General features: G+C 34.9%; 2 protein-coding genes across 2 annotated transcripts; both read right to left on the bottom strand.

The window, feature by feature from the left end:
- Positions 1 to 1506: 1506 nt before the first annotated feature.
- On the bottom strand, positions 1507 to 13139 carry LOC128725725 (RNA polymerase II elongation factor Ell). Its single transcript, XM_053819492.1, has 12 exons — positions 13008 to 13139; positions 7388 to 7662; positions 5632 to 5989; positions 5309 to 5487; positions 5151 to 5221; positions 4913 to 5069; positions 4624 to 4836; positions 4019 to 4165; positions 3252 to 3440; positions 1854 to 2028; positions 1713 to 1786; positions 1507 to 1609 (listed from the first exon to the last, which is right to left on the bottom strand). The coding sequence occupies exons 1-12, from the start codon at positions 13137 to 13139 to the stop codon at positions 1507 to 1509; spliced, it is 2073 nt and encodes a 690-aa protein (XP_053675467.1).
- A 4548-nt stretch (positions 13140 to 17687) lies between these two features.
- On the bottom strand, positions 17688 to 18974 carry LOC128724290 (uncharacterized). Its single transcript, XM_053818018.1, has 4 exons — positions 18936 to 18974; positions 18354 to 18890; positions 18164 to 18293; positions 17688 to 17958 (listed from the first exon to the last, which is right to left on the bottom strand). The coding sequence occupies exons 1-4, from the start codon at positions 18972 to 18974 to the stop codon at positions 17843 to 17845; spliced, it is 822 nt and encodes a 273-aa protein (XP_053673993.1). The 3' UTR covers positions 17688 to 17842.
- Positions 18975 to 19431: the final 457 nt, after the last annotated feature.

Below are 19431 nucleotides of genomic sequence, written 5' to 3'. Positions count from 1 at the left end.
GCACATCATGACCCCGATTTGTTACCGTTCAACATTACTCTTAAAACAAATATTTACTGATTTATTTTATGTCTATAATAACGGGCGGTGGTGTAACCATTGTTTTATGTTTACTGTTACCCACGGGTGTTTTGTCTGCATATCTCTTACACGGTTCCGAAATATCCTTAAGGATAAACAATTAACAATCAACTAACGCAACAAACAAAAGGAACACTAGTTAACCAAAAAATCTATACTTCCCCAAGCCAATGAAAGCCGCTCTGCAGCTATTACTTCAGTTATCTAATTTCTATTTTTTCTGTGGTAAACAAATCGGTTGGTTGAGCTTACAAATTACTTTTTCGTTTGTAATGACCTACTCCAATACGATTACGGTGTATGGAACTGCAATACAACACGCTATACAACTTCAAACTTCAACTTTAAACAAGCGTATTTAACGTCATATTTATTCTCATTATTCCCAATGAAAATTTGCATCGTATTGACACGTAATAAAATGCACTGCTTATGAAATTTTTAGCTTGCAGCGACTTCCATATCAAATTATCCATTAGACGAATTCGTTCACGATGATTATGAATTGAAACAAGCACGAATGATAATCATTAACCGTTATGTTGTGAGAAAATATCATTTTAAGCTTTTTTACGATGTAGAGGAAATTTTCTGACGAGGAGTTCATTATAGAATTTCCGAATAAGCTTGAGAATAAATAAAGCAGTTTAGTTCGTCGCAAATAGCTACCATGAAACAAAAGTACCGTACTGTAAAGAGTTGTTGATATCCTTTTCTTCAGCTGATTAGTTGCCTTGGGATGGGAAATTTAAAATTATTTTATTTTTCGCTTCGAGTGTCATCTACGCGTACCCTCGAGAAAATCAAAACACGACCAAGTAAGATATGGAGCTATCGGTATTCAACTAACATTAAACGCAACTCAAAGCTATTTGCAAAACTCATTACTAAAATTCACATACGCAAGCCAAAAATCTCGTGTTGGATGTTGATGGCAAATTAAAAGTAACGGTCAACACAGATATTATTAACCGATAGGATACTTGAAGTAACAATTTTTGAATCAAGACTGTGTTAAAAATGAAAGTTCAGTAAAATATGGATAGATTGATTGACGCGTCATTTCATACGACTGATGACAAATCCGAACTTTTTCGTTGGTATTCAATTACATCCTCTGATAAATGCTAATACAGTAGAGATTTCTAAAAACTTTGAGAACAAATTCTATCCAGCAAAAGTAAAAGGTGCGTACATATCATCCAGATCTGAATTCTAAACGGCGTATTGAAACGACGCTTATTGAAGCACAAAATCATTGAAACATCACCTCACGTGTGAGAGTTTCTACTTTGTTCTGTACCAACGCTCATTACACTATAAAACAAGAAGATTGAAATTGCGGACAAGATTGAATGATTTGGCCCATCAATATAAATAATGTCTTTTTCAACATACGAAATGCTTCATGTGCATCAACAACCGTCAGTAATTCTCCTGTGGTCTGCAAGGGCCGTTGGTTAGTGAAGAATCGTAGTCTCTAACTAGAAGTTTGATATGAGACAATTTTTTGTGGAGATAATTGAACCTGAAATACATCAAAAACATAAAAAATAAATAACGATGAACGAATTTTTAACTAACAGATTCGAATGAAAAATTTAGTAGGAAAATCATTTAACCATACTTACCGCTCTTTGTCTTTTTGAAATTTAACGCTTTTAATACTTTTGTCATACTCCTTTAAAATTTTCATTTGAATTTCCTGCAAATTTTTAAAGTAAAATAATTACTATAAATAGTTACAAAAAAATCTAAACTTTTGTAAATACTTTATATCTTTGTGTGTCTTTCGTTTCATGTAGTAGATCATCTTCATATTGAGCAAATTTCCTAGAAGCATTCTCTAAAACTTCATGCAATCTTCGATATTCCTTATACTCGTTGTCAAACTCAGTCTTGTATTTACGCCGTTGTTCAACTGTTGTTATTCTGGTGAATTGATTTCTAAAGAAAATAAAATTAAAAACCGAGAATAAAAAAAACTTTATTAGTAAATGCGAGGAACGAGCATATAATTGGATTTTTTTAATGCAATCCCAAATCCACTGTTGATAAATATATGAGAATATTTTTTGATTATTCAATGCTAATTCTAACCATTTAACATGTTATGCGATTTTGATAAGTTTCTACATATTCTGCTACAGACAAATTAGTAAAACTGCTAGATTACCCCTGTCATGTATTAGTTTAATTATGACCCAAGAAAAACTTCTTTAACCCCTTCACAGTCATTTGATTTTGAAAAAAGAGTCAAAAAAATGTCACCCGTTTTTATTTGTGTTATGGAAAAAATGAGCTCTAAAATTTATAAAATAAAAATCATTTTTTTGCTATTTTTATATTTTATGCTAAAGAATGATAATTGGCTCAGAGTTTCAGAAAAATACTCAAAAAATTACTTCGTAGTTTTTAACATCACTGAATTCCATGTTTTTGAATTATAACAAAATTTAATTTTCGTTGTCCTTATCTTTAGCCAGAAGCATAGAATTCTATTCATAGTTTCATAATAGTATCTAATTTCTTTGTGTAGATTTTTACCGCACTTGCTTCTGCACGAACAACAAACTTAGCACTATCATCAATCGAGTCAAAAAGTTTAATTTTTTTAATTTTTCTGACGACCTACCCGTATTGTTCTCAAAACTAAATTTCTAGTTCATAAATACATAATTCATTCATTCAAATTCTATAATTTCTCATAATCCATCCAAAATTCCATAATTCAAAATTGTTAAGATTTAACCAAAAAAGTAAAAAATCTCAAGACATATATTCATGGATAATCTATACATGCTCATAAAAAGTGAAGAAATAACAACGCACAAGGCAAATGAGGAAAAATGATGGAAAATCAAAACTGCCCGAGCACTGCTGGGGCAAATCAGTAGATGCACGATCAAAATAGCCGAGCACTGCTTGGGCGAAACTGTAAAGGAATTGATCCACTTTTCCTTATAGAACCTAATGAAAAAGTTAAATGAGAAAAATCAACATTCAACATAACTATAGATCATGAGAGGTGATCTATAAAATACAGGAAGATATATAAAACAGCAAACGGTCAAAGATGTAGTGTTCAAAAGGCGATGGATATGTTCACAAAAGATATGTTCAAACTAATTGAATAATAGGATAATAAAAACGAAAATAGTAACCCTTACACAAAATCATCTTCTCCCGCGCCGTTCATCTGCTGCGTACTGTCCAGATACCTTGTCTCGAATTGTTCCCGTTCTGCTTCTGATTCACACACCGACGATTCTATCCGTTTGGCTACATCGTTTGATACGAGTGAATAACTCAAGCTAATCCCATCTTCAGTTTCCTGGGCGTTTGGCGTTAAGTTAGGTCTATCGTCAAATTGAACGGGTTTAAAAAAGAAAGCAGAAAATAAAAATAAAACATACAACATCAATCTAACTGCCAAAATGCGTCAGAACGACTTATGTGCATAATAGAAACATTTACTATTAAACAGATTCGTATATTGAAAGTATACACCGAAAGCAAAACCCATTGGGAAACAGTATTCCACTTATCACCTACATTAGTATCAGAGTTTATAAATGAATACATTGGAAGAAAATGAACATACAAAAAGTAGTGGATTCAGTTTAGTAGCTTGATTCAACTATATTCATTAGAAGTTAAAAAAAAAACAAACTAGCTTCAAATAAGAAAACCCAAAAAGCATTATATAACCGAAATTATTTCAATAACAAATTAAATGTAAGCCAAAAAGTTGTAAAAATGACCAAGTAAAAAATATACCACTTATTTTTAAGTAATGAATTGTACCAAAGATTAACATATAACAATATTAAAAAATAGTATGGAAAAGGCTCAGATGAATTCACCATCAACAGCCCATGCACATATAGAATAAAATGGAAAAAAAATCCATTCATCCAGTGCAACCTATAATTACCGGTAGTAATGCGACGAACGAATGGAATGATGATGATGATGATGTTGATGGTTGTGGTGAAGTTGGTCGTGGTAGCTGTTCTGATCATCATTTTCCCTCGATCTTGGATTCATATTACTATTATCTCTGGAGTCAGTTATGCCGCGTCTAATGATATATGCAATCGACGCATTGTAAAGTTGCAGTAATTGACACATTTTTGTTGAATTAGGAATCGAATCATCACATTCGAATGATTGCATTCCCCGAGTAACATAATCAGGTGGAGGTAGATAGTTTACAGAAGAAGAAAGAACCGTAGATGTAAATTCCACAAGAATAAAATATTAGAATTTTGTACAATTTTCAAAGGTAAAGAAAAAAAACTTATTTTGAATATGAAGATTCAAGCGGAATTTAAAATAAGAAATGGGTACTAGTTGACTAGCGTAATATACAAGAAAACTAAGCCGTTATCGTGGTGTTTTACCACTGACAGTAAATAATTTTGATTTAATCATAACAAAACTATACATTCGACATATATTCGATAATAATAAAAAATTAGAAAGTTTTCAATTGCTAGAAAAAAAAAACAACCACAAATTTAATTCTAATTGACTTACCTGGTATGGTCAGAGCTTGTATCTTTTTTATAATGACTAATACGTTGCTTTTTGGATGTGGGTGTGGAACCAACTTCATCATTACCGGTCATGATTGCTCGTTTACTACCAGACTGCGGACTGTTACCGTTATGGTTACTGGATGGACTCTGCCCCGATGTAGAGGAGCCTCCATCTGAACTAAGGGGTGGCGTTAAATTTTGAGGTCTCCTTCTACAAAAAGTTCAATATAAGAACCAAATTAAATCAAATACATGAGTTTTGTTTTAGTAACCCAAATATTACAAACCGCTTAACAGCTTGTCGATCTTGCTCAGAGTAAAACGGCCAATCGTCCTGCACTTCGTTCCATATGTTTCGATGCAGAATAAGCACACCTTCTCGAGAGCTTGATATGGTTTTTAATATTTGTTGAGTACATTTCATTTCTTCTTTGCGGACTCCATCTGTTGTGGGTAATTTAAATGGTGTTATAATAATATTATTCATATTTGCGGTAGAATTCGTATTTAATATTTTATACTTACCCTGCTGCAACTTAACTACTAACTCCGCTCTTTTATATGGCTTCAACGCTAACATATGGATTAGACGTTCTCTGCAATCATAATTATAAACCGTCATCAGCATATTAACCTCACTAGATTCACAACTACTAGCATCATTTCGCTGAATTTATACTTACTTTATGTTACACTTCATGTAATCCGGATTTACAGTCTTTCGACCATTAACTATCCTATTCTGAACGCCATTCTCGTGCTGCTTTTGTTGCTGTGGATGCGGTGGGTCATGAACCGTGTGCTGATATCCTGGCTTCGGATTTACCGGAGGCAACTGAGTGTTCTGTTGCGATAGGTGATTATTTTGTGGTTGCTCCTGCTGTTGCTGCAGTTGTTGCTGTTGCTGCGACTCCTGCTGTTGTTGCTGTTGCGGTTGCTGTGGTTGTTGTGGCTGCTGCTGTTGTTGTTGCTGTGGTTGTTGTTGTTGTTGTTGTTGCTGCTGCTGTTGTTGCTGCTGCTGCTGCTGTTGCTGCTGCTGTTGTTGCTGTTGCTGTTGAGGCTGCTGCTGTTGTGGTTGCTGTTGCGGCAACAATTGTTGTTGCGGTTGTTGTTGGGACTGATGCAGACCATTATTTTTAACTAGTTTTGGTGATGTGGCTAGGTTATTATAACTACTAAGACTATTATTAGCTGATAGCTGATTTGCTGCTACGGAGGATGACTTATTCACAGAACTGTTGTTATAAATAGAATCACGTTTATTTGCTGCTGTTGAATTACTACTAGGAATGTTGCGAATCGTTGGATTTTTTAACTTCACTTTGCGCCCAATATCTGTTTGATTAGGTTTGATTTCTCTAGTACTGAAACGAAAACCAAAATGTAAAAAGAATTTCAAGGTTGATTTAATTTTGAGTGATAAAAATAAGCATGAGTAAACTGGTTGTATATTGTGTAACATATTTGAATATGATATTTCATTATATTGTTTATTTTCCATATACATAACACTGAGAAATAACATTCAAAACGATTAATTGAATGAATGGCACGAACTGAATGAATTGCTTAATGGCACTAAAGAACAACTCTTATTAAAAGCAGAATCAATTTTCAAAAATCCAAAACTACAAACAACATTAAAAATTTTGCATTATTGCGTATCGTACTGCTTCATGTGTATGCTCATGATGTATTCAATCAATCGTATGCTTCATGATGTATTCAATCAAATTCAAACAGTCATTGATCTACTTTTCTAGAACACGGATGAGTTTAATTTTGCAACTTTCACATAACCAAATAGTGATTGTACTTGAAGGCCAATCAAATTATGTTACATTATACAAATCATGTAATAAAAAAACAGAGCAGTTACATCTTGATAACCTTGATTGAGAACAACAGTAGAATAAATGATTCACTACGACTTATTTTTCTACCAACAAAGATGTCGATAATACTAAACTTGTTATACATCATTTGCGGTGATAAATTTATCTTGCATGAACTGATAAACCTTTGGAAGCATAAGCGTGCGGCACAAACACACAATAGTATCGGGTTCGAATCTCGACTAATTCGTCTCCCCCGTACGCAAGACTAACTACCCAGCTGTTATGCTACAACCGTCATGAGCAAATTTGTTATCAAGCAAGTGATTTCCAAATATAAATGGGTAGTGGCAAAAAAAAAACACTTATTAGATACCCATTGTCAGGTAGGTTGGTTTAAAAAATATTAAACAATATTATGCATATTTTGCGCGACCAACATACATACATGCATGACATAGTGAAATTTGAAAAATGTACCATGTAATATTTTTCATGCCAAAGAATCTTTTCTTTAAAGCTCCACTAAGCAATGCAATGCTAATGCAATTATTACATGAAACATTAAGGTCAATTTCTTACAGAATTATACAAATATTTACAAATGTTTTTGGCAATTGCAAAAAAATGAGTAAGTAAAATTTAAATAAGCACAAAGTATGCCATTCGCTTAATAAATAATGATGTCCTAAAGCATTTTAGTTCTAGTCTGTTTCGTATTCATTTTTCATAATGATTCTTGTCCGATTTTTCACTCAATTTAAAATCAACATCCTCGGCGTTTGTTTGTAAAAACCTATTGTATTATTGTATCATCTACAACTTGCTTATGTTCTATTAGTCAACCATTCTACACACTGATGCAAATATTTATCACAAAATTAAATGAAGTACGAATAGTAAATTAACATAAACCGAAACACATACCATTTATTTTTTTGATTTTCCTCCGCGGCCGCTAACCTATGTCTCGTAGTTTCATAGACATCATCATTCGCGTGTATCCGCATTTTGTGTGGAATACGACCCATATTTTGCAGCTGGCCCTGAGACTGTTGGATGCACTCAATCGATCCTGTGTCAATGTCGGTAATGGAGAAGTTAAACTTCTGCACATTGTTGCCGCCTGAAGGGAACGATAAAAATCCTTGTCCATTCTGTAGAAATTGTATGGAAGGGTTATGTGAAGTGCCCAATTTTGCCTGAAAATAAATAAAACCATCAATGTAAATTGATATTTTATGCGAGAACTTTTAGAATGTCAAAAGCAAAAAATGAAAAAATGACCGAAGAATTATTGTCAAAATAATTCACTTTTCGACAGAACTGAAAATCTTGATATTTGTTAGCATAAAACGTTCTTAAATGTTTTTTTTTATAAAATTAGGAAAATTTTATACAAATGTAACTACACATTTATACAACTGTAATTCGTTTTATTACATTAAAAAGGAAAAAATTAGATCTGATTTATTAGGAATAAACACTGGCGAGGAAGAAGTCCAACTACATTTGCATACAAAATAATTCATAAATATATATTGGTGCTTATGATCTCAGAAGACTCGAAATGCGGAATATCGAATGTTTACATTCTTTAATATCCATCGAAGGGAGCTAACGAACATTCCCTTGCTAAAATAATCACTCTTAATCATAACATCACATAAACATAAAATGCAGATTTGCTGAATAGCGAAATTACAACTCTCTTATTATAGAGCAAACTTTTCGCACGAGTGTGTAATGTTGGCTGAAATTAGACACACACTTCGTTACTTTTAATGTTTATTATTATTCATTAATTTTTCAATATAAAGATTGATCAGGTTCCTAATCGCTTCGTGAGAAGCAACAGGTTAATCTTAAATAGTCCTTGAAAGATGAAAGACAAAAATCACTAGAACCAGTTTGGTTTACAACTTCATTTTACTTAACTCCTTCTTCCTTAGTGGCGCAACAACCGTTGTACGGTCAAGGCCTTGGAGACTCGGCACTGTTACACTTATTTTTCTAAGAATGACAAAGTTCTAGAACATATTTAATAATGGAGAAAAAGAAGTTATATACTCTCATATGAACTTCTTATCGCAGTTTTTGAAAAAATACAAATGAAAAAAATACAATATAACGCTTGTATGAAATGCCTCTTTGTCATTATAACAAGCCCTGACCTGAATCCCCTTAAACAGGGGACTTAAACAAATAGACAAGTTAATTTTTAAAGTTGACGTAGATATACGCACTAGGATGCCAGCCGTGGTACTACAGGCCAAAGAAACTCCACTTAAGGCAACTATCGCGACAGAAGAATTTATGACCTCGTATGTATGGAAGGTATGCTACATAGAGAAGCTATATGAACTATAAGATAGTTTCACGATAGTGGCAAACAATCACCAGGTCAGACTTGGGTGGGTTAATTATGTCATTAAAATGCTACCGAATGAGTCTACTTGTAGAATCCTTTTAGGACGCCCAGAGAGATAGAGAAGACGTTATGTTAAGGCAAAAAAGTAGTGTTGATATATCCGTCAAAACGATCCGAATTAGTGATTAGGTAGCGGGAGGCGACCACGAAACGTTACGGTTTCTAATGAGACAGATAAAAATCTCTACGATGTTATATAGTCTGATAAGTAAGTAGATGAATGCAATAATGCGTGTATCTTAAAGTTTTGAGAGGAAGAAGAAAACAAGAATCAATAGGACAACGAATTTGTTGATAGCTGATTCGGATTAGATATTCGGAAAACGTAAGAAGGAACAAAAGCTAAAGCCGTCGATATGAGTCAAGTTATGAGTAATATGTGAGTAATATCCCTTTGACAGTTTTGCCGGAGTCTTACTCACAGGCAAACATCTCAGTGTGGTATTGCGCTCGCGTAATTTTCGCCCGTTCTTACATGAATTTTGCGATCCTCATTGTGACCATTTTCTGATCCATTTCGTTAATATCGTGAACGTGTCAAAGGCTTAAATAAACATCCTCTGACTGTACTTAAGTGTGACATATTCTATTGACTAATAAGAAACTATAATGTTTAAAATTGATTAACCAGATCTGGTTATGCTTATCTGGTTAATCAATGTTAAGCATTATAGTTACTTATTAGTCATTAGAACGATTATTAGTGCTAAAACGAGCTGCACTATTGTATATATAACCTGATTGGGATGCACTACTATACTACGTAGCCTATTGGTTCCGGTACTAAACCTAGATCCGGTAGGGCCAGACCGGAACGACGTGGATGTAGTACGACAGACGAAACTGGCTAATGTTAATGTGAAGTGCTACCGATTCTAAATTTAATCTAGGTATAGAAGGCTCTCGTATTCAGGACTGACTGACCCCGGACAGGCTACGAACAATTTCAAGTCAAAGACGGTTTTAACACATCAGGATTTGACCATATACTGATATTATCATAAGTAATGATTGTTGTGCCACTGTTGTGAAGAAAAAGGAAAACCAACCCGAAAGTAAAATAGCAAAGAAAACCAGAGAAACAATCAAATAATCTGGTGTTATAAAGAAAAATAAAAAAACCTCCTTTTAAGAATTTGATTATGTTAAAATAATATGAAACCACAATGAAAAGTAATAATGATAATACTAATAATAGCTTAATGAAAAGATATAGTAAACAAGAAAAGTTATTCATTACTTATAAAAATAATGGATCTAGTAATCATTACGATTAGGGTTTGAAGAATAATCAAACAATTCAAAAGTTGCGATTTTTAAATTTTTGATTTTCGTCCGTTTTTAGAAAAAGTTATTCAAAATAGTCAAAACTGTTTAATACATGGTGCAATTATTTCAATTTACATATTAATGTAAGTTTCCACAATAATTGTGTAGAAAAAAAAAACAAAATAAAAATAAGCATTCAGTTCAAGGGATGTATTGTAAATCACACCTTGGCAAATATATTTTTAAATGGAATCCGTTCTTAACCAAACCAAGAAAAATAATATGAAATCATAATTCCAAATAGTCAAAAAGATTTGTTTAAAATTTGTTGGAGCTGAAGCTTATAATTTATATAAATTATAATCATGAGAAATAAAAATCTGTACAGGGCAAATTGAACAATATTTTAGATTTATATATATATATATATATATATATATATATATATATATATATATATATATATATATATATATATATATATATATATATATATATATATATATTCATATAAAAAAAGATTATTTTTCAAAACGTCATATTTTTGAATCTTCAAAGGCTAGAATAATTACAAAATCACCATAGCACTGCGCCATCACTGGATCACTATTGTTGAATGCGGTTAGGATGGCTATGACAAAGGTAATAATAAAGCGATCCTTGTTTATCGGAGGCAATTTCGTTTGTTTGGTTTCACCGACAACGTGCACAGAAACACGAGCACCACCTGAAGCTCAAGCAACATTTCTCGTCACGGTGCCCAATCCCAACGCGTGAGATACATTTACCCCCTACACGCGAGTTTGTATGGACCACAATGATGTAGTTTTGTGTGCGTTTGGCCATCGAAAGTAACGAAGCAACTGTCTAACGGTGTCAAATATTTAGGCCACCATCATGTACCTACTAGTTGAAGGAGCGAAGCTTTATCGCATAATATACATAACATATATTGCTGATTTTATAATCATTATTATTTTACTAAATATCATATTGTCTGGGCTGATTTACATACATGACAAAATGCTAGTTTAAATGCTTGATTTACATTATTTATAGCCTATCTTTTACCATTGCATTGTGTTCATAAAACACAGATTTTACAGACATCCATAATTAAATGCAGCTACCATAACAATCCGCCCTTTTCACTAACATCGAAGAACATAAGCAAATATTTAATACCTGTCTTATGGACTATTAAAAACTTAATTTACTTTGTTTCAACAAAAACTTTACTTTTTAAAGGAAGTGTCAGCATATTGCATAATAAACAAAATCCCACCATTTCCATTTCAACATAGATTAATTAAAGCTGAATAAATTGATTCTCAAATGAAGTATTGAAAACATTTCTGATTCAATCGACCTATTGTCATATTTTCTTCTAACTGTAAAGACAGATCGTGATCATATTATACAAGGCGAATAAAAAACAAATGTTTGGAATATTACAATTCAAAAAATATTATTTTTCAACATGTTCATTAGGTTTCGGCATAGATGGAAAATAGTATTCTTCAATTGATTATGATTTTGTATTGAACAATGTTTCAAAAGCAATAATAATAATGGCTAATATGAATCTGCACTTTCATTATTAGGTTTCTCGTGTAAAGTTTCCTAATCCTTACACTAACATAATATGAAAGCTGGAGTGTTATACAGTCCAGTTACGCAACGTAACAAGTCTGTCTCAAAATGCATACTATCACCCCAAGGGCATTCACAGTGGTACCGCACCCATTAAAAAAAGAAACCCGGAACCTGTCAGCAGCAAAGCCATGCACTCAATCGAACCAACAAAATGATTTTAGTGTACCTTTTGCCTTGGCTCAAATACTTTCATTTTCCTCACCATTCGTCAGATTCCGATGGATCAGTCAGTGGTGAATGTCAAAACTACATTCGAGAGCCACTTCTACGTGCTTCGCCAACCCTTCAAGTGCTCATTGATTATCATATTAATTGTTTTAAACTGGTTGACAATTTAAACATAATCTTGTTAGTTATATTCTGATATTACGTATACGTTTGTAATTTACAAAATAGGGATTATTTATTATGCTATATATTTGTGGTCGTAGAACATCACTTAAATAAAATTTGTTTCATTGCGTGAGCAAAATTGATGGGAGATGTTTGGCTTGGTCAATCTGTTCAATGGTGATAAGCTGTAGAAATAAAAATGACAATATTTGTTTCTTTTGAACGATTTTTGATTTCGTTCAACCTTCGAATTGCATCCATGATACATGGAAGGGTTAAACAAGTTTCTTTAAAGTCACAACGACCAACACGACTTCAGGCAAACTATTTGATGTAATATATTTAATAGCAGAGTACCAACTGAATAAAACTGATTGTTTCTACGAGAAAGATTTATAACCATATTCAATTCAGGATATGGTCCAATTAAATACATCTACAATGTTGAACGTTATTAAGATACAACCCAGCACAATTTAAAACGATCAAAACCTGATCGACAACTGTTGCAATAGGTAGCGATCGTTTTCTATGTACCTATTAGGATGTCTGTTTCAAGTGAAAGTTACTTTTAATCCCACACTTGTACCACGTATTTCAGCTCTATCAGAAATGGTGTAGACACATTTCCAAACAACTGCACTGAAACTATCGAAATGTGCAATATCAATATCCTTCATACGAATAGTGTTGGAATGTGTATGCGTTTAGTGGCATCTGAAAATCTTTGAATCATGCATCATGTTTCAAAATATGCTTTGCATTTAAAACCAAGCCAAATTGTTTGGGGCTTATTGAAGGAATATTTTAATTTTTCAAAAACGATGTTTGAAACCGCATAACTGCATTGAAACTAACCTGCGTGCGTTGGAATTCCTCGATGGCTCGAAGCGCCGAATCAGTTAGCTTGACAAAAATCAACTCCTTGTTCTCGTCGTTAAGACTTCCTTGCTGTGACAATCCATAGCTCCCAGCGCACAAAGCAGCCATCTTGCGAACGAAGTGTTGCGCTCTGGCTGCTGACTGATAACCAGCTGGATCCAATGGTGGTAGTAATGGCACAGGGCACAGGTGTGCGTGGAGAATTGGGAAGGCGGATTCAGTGATTTTGTTTTACACTCGTGGCAACAGCCAACCAACCAACACACACTGTATATATATTAATATATATGAACGGAACGTTACTGTTGCGTGTCTGGCAGTCAGCTCAGCAGCCAACAATGGTTATCTCTCCCACAACCTTGCTAACTGGGCGAGAGAGAGAGAGCGAGGCAGCAATGCAAGTTAGCAGCAGCTGTTGTTGCTGCAGTCGTTGCAAAACAACCACCGCGTACGTCGATCAGCCAAATTGCCAGCCTCCACCACCTTCGACAGTAACCAACAACAATAGAGACACAAGTACACAAACACTCTAACCATGGACGACACACACCACCACAATCCCACTGTTGCTGTTGTTGCGGTTGTAGTGAAGCTTCGCGACGACGTTAAAAGGCTACGTGACAGCACATCAGACGACCCTGCACAATCCGACACAGGGTAGACTGTGCACAGCAATTCTAGGTGGCTCTAGGTCGCAAGACAACACCACTTTTCACTTTCTTCTCATTTGACACGTTTTATTATTTTAAGGCAATCACCTGGGCCGCTCCAATGCTTGGGTACGTCACAGTATTGTGTCTAGTTTCCTTCCGTTATTGGATATGTTTTATAGGAGCACTTTCTGTCTCCTGTGCAAACAAGATTCCGTGTACCGAAGGCTCACTGATTCTTTCTTTCCAACCAACTCCCGTCTCACACGCTTAGAATCTCGTCACACACTCTCCTTTCCATTGGAACAACCGTCGAATTTGCCACGTTAAATTTCAATGAAATCTTTCTTCTTTTTATCTTTCGATTTGCCTTATATTTTCTTTCTCCTTCCTTCCAATGGCTACCTGTGGCCAGAAGCTTTCACTCACTCACAGGGTCGACCGGAGAGCACGCAAAAAGCACACCGCACTCTCGTGTGTGCACGCACGATTGCACTACACACACTCAGTCATGTACAGTGTGCACACACACGCATGCATCCTTGAAAAAGCGCGTGCGCACAACCTATCTATCTCTTTCAATCTCTCTTGCTATCTCACTTTATTGCTGGCTCTCTCGAGCGCTCCTTCCTTTGGTCACTCTCTCGCTCTAATCACCCACAGCGGAGACACGGGCCTACGACAAAGGCAAAACACTACTAACCGAAGTAACGGATCCGTCAATTTTTCGCGTATGTTTCGTTTCTGCGTTGCACGATGGACGACTAAATATAATTCACTTTGCCAAATATACACAGATTCTTGTCGACTCTATAATCTGCCTTTGCCCGGCAACACAAGATTCTCGGATTGCTTCAGCAAAGACGCACATTCAAACACTAGCAGCCGAGAGTGCGATCTCGAGTAAGAAATCCACCACACTGCATGCACTGTGAATCCGGTTTCCTCGTTCCTACTGAAAGAAACACACACCACTGCCTCCGCTGATCAATCCCGTTAAGGTAAGGGGGAATTCTTGCTGTCGGTTATGTTGAGTGCCACTGATGGGGTTTCGCAATAGCGAGCCAGCTATTGACCATTAGTTGAATTCTTAGGTGAAAATATTTTCTCTTCATAGATTTGGCCACTTTCTCTCCTGGATTACAGTTCAACTGATACGCTAAGGTTGTACAATATGTTTCAATTGGACTGAGTGGATGCAACACCTAGTGAACGTTGAGTACATGTTGTTCGATGTATCTGTTAAAAAAAAGAAAGGTTTTTCGTGAACAGGTTTTACTGATATGAATGAATGTTATTATTGTAACATGTCCATACTTTTAAGCATAGAACACAGAAAGAAGAATAAACCAAAAATATTTATGTACCAGGCAAAAACAATAAAAATGATCATGTAATAAAATAGTAAATGAAATGTTTAAACATTAGAAATGAAAAAAAAACTAACTTGTATTCCTGGGCAACGTATGCACACGACCTCGCTAATAAAAAAAGCATCCTGCATATACACTTAGTATTAGAGTTCAATAATCATTTCATATAACAAGTTTTTCACATAAGAACACAGTTCTACCAATCTAAAAGAAATCATTTTTATTATTTCGTGGCTCGTGCTCAGCTGTCCAAAATAATAACTACACATATAGCTGTAAGTAGACCTGAATTTTCCAAGGCGCATTCTTTCGTATAAAAAACAGACACTGCACTGGCACAATGCATGAACTAATAAACTCTATCTTGCCAATGCAATGATTTAAAAAAGCACCATAATGCATCATACATGCACAACTCACGTTTATGATAGAGTAATTTACAAAAATAAATAAATTTGCTTCATTATTGATTATTTGATTTATAACACTACACTATGCCACACAATGAACGTTATCGGGCGTACTCACGTATGTGTTTGCCACGCATTCTTTAACCTTACGCACTCAATAAAAGAAGACATTATTTTCTTAACATACAGAGCTTTTGGTTGAAAGCGAAGTCTTTCGTTTTTGATCCACAGCCTTGAGCCGAAAAATCACACTACGATGTGTACGGTGGTGTCTAGGGGTCAGGCATGAACTTGTGCACACATACATCTATGTGGCATTCAACAAACCTCTTCACACATGGATGAAATAGATTCGCCTTATTATCTATCGTTCAATCTTTGTAGCAAGAATAGCACCATACAGATGATATCGGCTGTGTTCATGTAAGTCAAAATAATTTGAAGTACAACTTGTATTTCACACTGATTGGACAGACCCAATCATGGCCTACAATTACATTCTTCGCTGCCAGCTTTGTACCAGCATGTTGTGCACGCATATTTGCGCACTTGCTAAGATGCATAAAAACAGCGATTCAAATCAACTAGACACAACGACCTACCGAAACGATCAAAGACAGCGACGACGAACTAAGATAGAAGAGACTTTAACACGCACGCACACGAGAGTACTGACAGAAAAAAATCCCCAACAGGCTGTTGTGTCGACGATCACTGGACTGCTTCAACGATTTCTATTTCAGCTTTTCATACCTGGATGTACTCGTGCATACTTTTTCATCTATTCCAATCGTTGGCATCCCAATTTCCAGCTCGCTATATCCTTCCACAATCCCGTCCTTCTGTTGCTTCTTTCTTAGCTAATTAGCCTTACAATTTCTGTTTTCTGCACTATCTTGCTTACATCACTTTGGCTCGTGGCTATGGTCTTCCCTGAATAGATTGCCAAAAATTATTGCATCCCTGTTAGATGATGACACGCGAATAGCTCAACCAATAAGGCAAAGCAGTTGACTACCGTGGTCACAGCTACTACCTTTACACTTCTTTTAGTAACCCAAACACAACGTCTTTTACAAAATCCATGCATTCAAAGGACTTTTAAGATTGTTTTCAAATATTTCGTTTACTTGAAAACAATACACCACCGTGAACAAGATCGAGCAGCAAACTTACGATGATTGGCTGTTGCAGAAAGATTGGCGAGCAGCACTAATGTACAAACCCTTCCTGATTAGGTTTTGTAATGACTTTTCATAATCTTTCAGTTCACACCGCCTACACACACTCAATTTGGTCTCTTTACGCCAAATGAGGCCACAAAAATGTCTCTCTTTCGCTCCCTCGTTTTCCGTCTGGTGACGGAGCAGACAGCGGTATCCATCGCAGAAACGGCGAAAAAACAACGAAAGAGCGAGGATGCAACGTTCATCGAAAGTCTACATATATTTGCATCCGTGTTAATTTTTTTTCTATAACAAACAATAATAACTTACAAAACTTCAAAATGTTGGAAATTACCAGCTGATACCTCTCTACTTTGTACGTACTATGTTAGCACCAGCCACTTGTAGTGTTAGAAAATGCGGATAAACACGTTAGCCGTGCATTTAGTCTAGCTTTTAACAGCATGCCTTCGCAGCTACAGTTCTGGCCAAAAAAAAAACAAATTATAATATTTCTTGTGAATAATAGAAGGAACAATATGATCTTTAATTTAAAAATTAATTTAGTTTTTAAAATGATCAAAAACAGTCAAATAATCTATGAACAACAGAAAAAAATTATTCATTTACAATCCCAAAATTTGCTGTGTAGTAAACTGCCGCAGTTTTATTGCCGTCTTTGTACCATTCTGTATTTAGGCGTCGAAGCAACTTTATAATAAATGGATTTAAATGTCAAACATCTGGTGCTCGACCTTTCGAAGATGTGGCGGTTGGTAATATGACAGAATGTAAGTTTATGTCTTAATTTTACACATAAAGTTTCCGTGTGTTACAGTCTAAATAGTACATTGATGAAATGCATTTAAAATTGTAATAAGAAGATGAAATAGATTTAAGTGACCAGATGTATTTGCTTTGGCTAACTAAACATTTGCTTTAATAAAACAAATATTTAAATTTTCCTTCAACAGGAAACGGTTTTCCATGGATTCAATCGTGATATTTACCGACACCTCATTATTCCATGGTCAACTTCTTACATTTACGATCCGTTTGAATAATTTTCTAGTCTTTTATTATTTAGTTTTTATCATATCTAAAGATTAAGCTGAACAAAATGCTCTACGTTCTGTTATAGTGCGCTATTTTTTATGTGTTTCACGTATAATTGCAATACCAGTCCCAGATTATTAGCATGAAAAAAGTTCTTTAGGTTTTTGCTTTTTTCAATCGTTGTCTTGCTTGAGCTTTCGTATATCGATTCCTTTCATGCCGTTGCTCTCCAGTTTGTGGTATATCTCCATTTTCAGAGGAAGGTTTAAAATCTAAAATAATAAAACAGGCTATATGAAGATCGATGGAACAATTATTTGAAAAATAATGAAAATAATAAAATTTTTAACTACGCTGAGCAGACAATTTGAAGATAGGACTATTTCTAACTAAATTTCGAATAGATATAGACGAGGATTTTCCGAAGAAAGATTGGTTGCATTAGTTTTGTTAATACTCTGAGAGTAGACTATGTACCTTCCAGAAGATCTATGGGCGGATCAAGCAAACTTTTTCGTTGCATTTTTTTGTAGTGTCGTATCAATTTTGCTATTCCAAACCCCATACTGGATATCACCACTACGACAAGCACCATTAATGAGGTATACTGAAATGAGAAAATGATGAGAATTAGTTTATGAAAGGTTTAGCAAAAAAAACTGCTTACCTTCAAAGTTGGATTTTCCGTTAGTAACAAATCTGCCAAGACGATACAGAATCCAATCACGCAACCAATTGCACTACCTATAAAAGGGGACCGTTTTTCGCGCTCACGATCATCATTGCTCATCATAGCTGCTTTGCGAGCAGCTTGAATAATTCCCATGTCTTGAGGCTGCAATTGAAGTGCCTTCCCGTATGAAAGCAGGGCCGTGTCATACTGGCCGACACCCATACTCACTTCCGCTTTTCGGAAGTAGCCTTTCGCCCAAGTGGGATTCAAAGCGATGGCTTTATCAGCATCTTCATTTGCGTAGTAATATTGTTGTATTTTACAAAATGCCAACGATCGATTGCTGTATAGAATTGCATCTACTGGGTTTAGCTTAATCGCATGAGTATAGTGTAGAATAGCCTCCGTGAAATTACCGGCCTTAACGCATCGATTTCCTTCTTCCTTTAGTTCATCGGCAGTTAAATTGAGATTACTCTTGCCTGACTCTTTTTCTGGTACTGCTTTCCCGTTAGAGCTTTTTGATAGCGTCTATGAATAATAATTTGTTCGATTATTTTAAAACCCTCCACTGACTAACTTAATCAACCAACCACTATGACTAAAACCTACCATCGTTTACTTCGCAAGCGACTTTACGTTTCAGTCAAATACACTCTTGCAATACCTGAATGTATGTTGAGGTCAATAAAAAAAATCTATCGGATATTTGGAAATATTAACTTAATTTTAAATATATACTTCGCAAACTCCTAGCAAGTCATCTTATTTTGACTTATTTCTGAAAACGGTGGCAATGTTTATGTTGATATTGGATAATTTGACATCTTGACAATGAGCAGTGGTGCCAGACGGATCTGAATTTATTTATTTTGTAATTTAGATGTTTTCGAAACATAAGATGTAATGGAGAAAACGATCACGTGACGAGAAATATAATAAAAAAAAAACAAATTTACCATTCTATCGTACCTCTATTTCTCTCATCCAAATTTCGTGCTATCATTAGTATAGACAGCGATAGGGAGAGACTTTCACAATTTGTTATATTAAATCATTATCGGTAAACTAA

The sequence above is a fragment of the Anopheles nili genome, chromosome 3 (assembly GCF_943737925.1).
Source record: "Anopheles nili chromosome 3, idAnoNiliSN_F5_01, whole genome shotgun sequence".
NCBI lineage: Eukaryota > Metazoa > Arthropoda > Insecta > Diptera > Culicidae > Anopheles > Anopheles nili.
The sequence above is the reverse complement of the archived record's forward strand: the minus strand, read 5'-3'. Positions and strand labels throughout refer to the sequence as shown.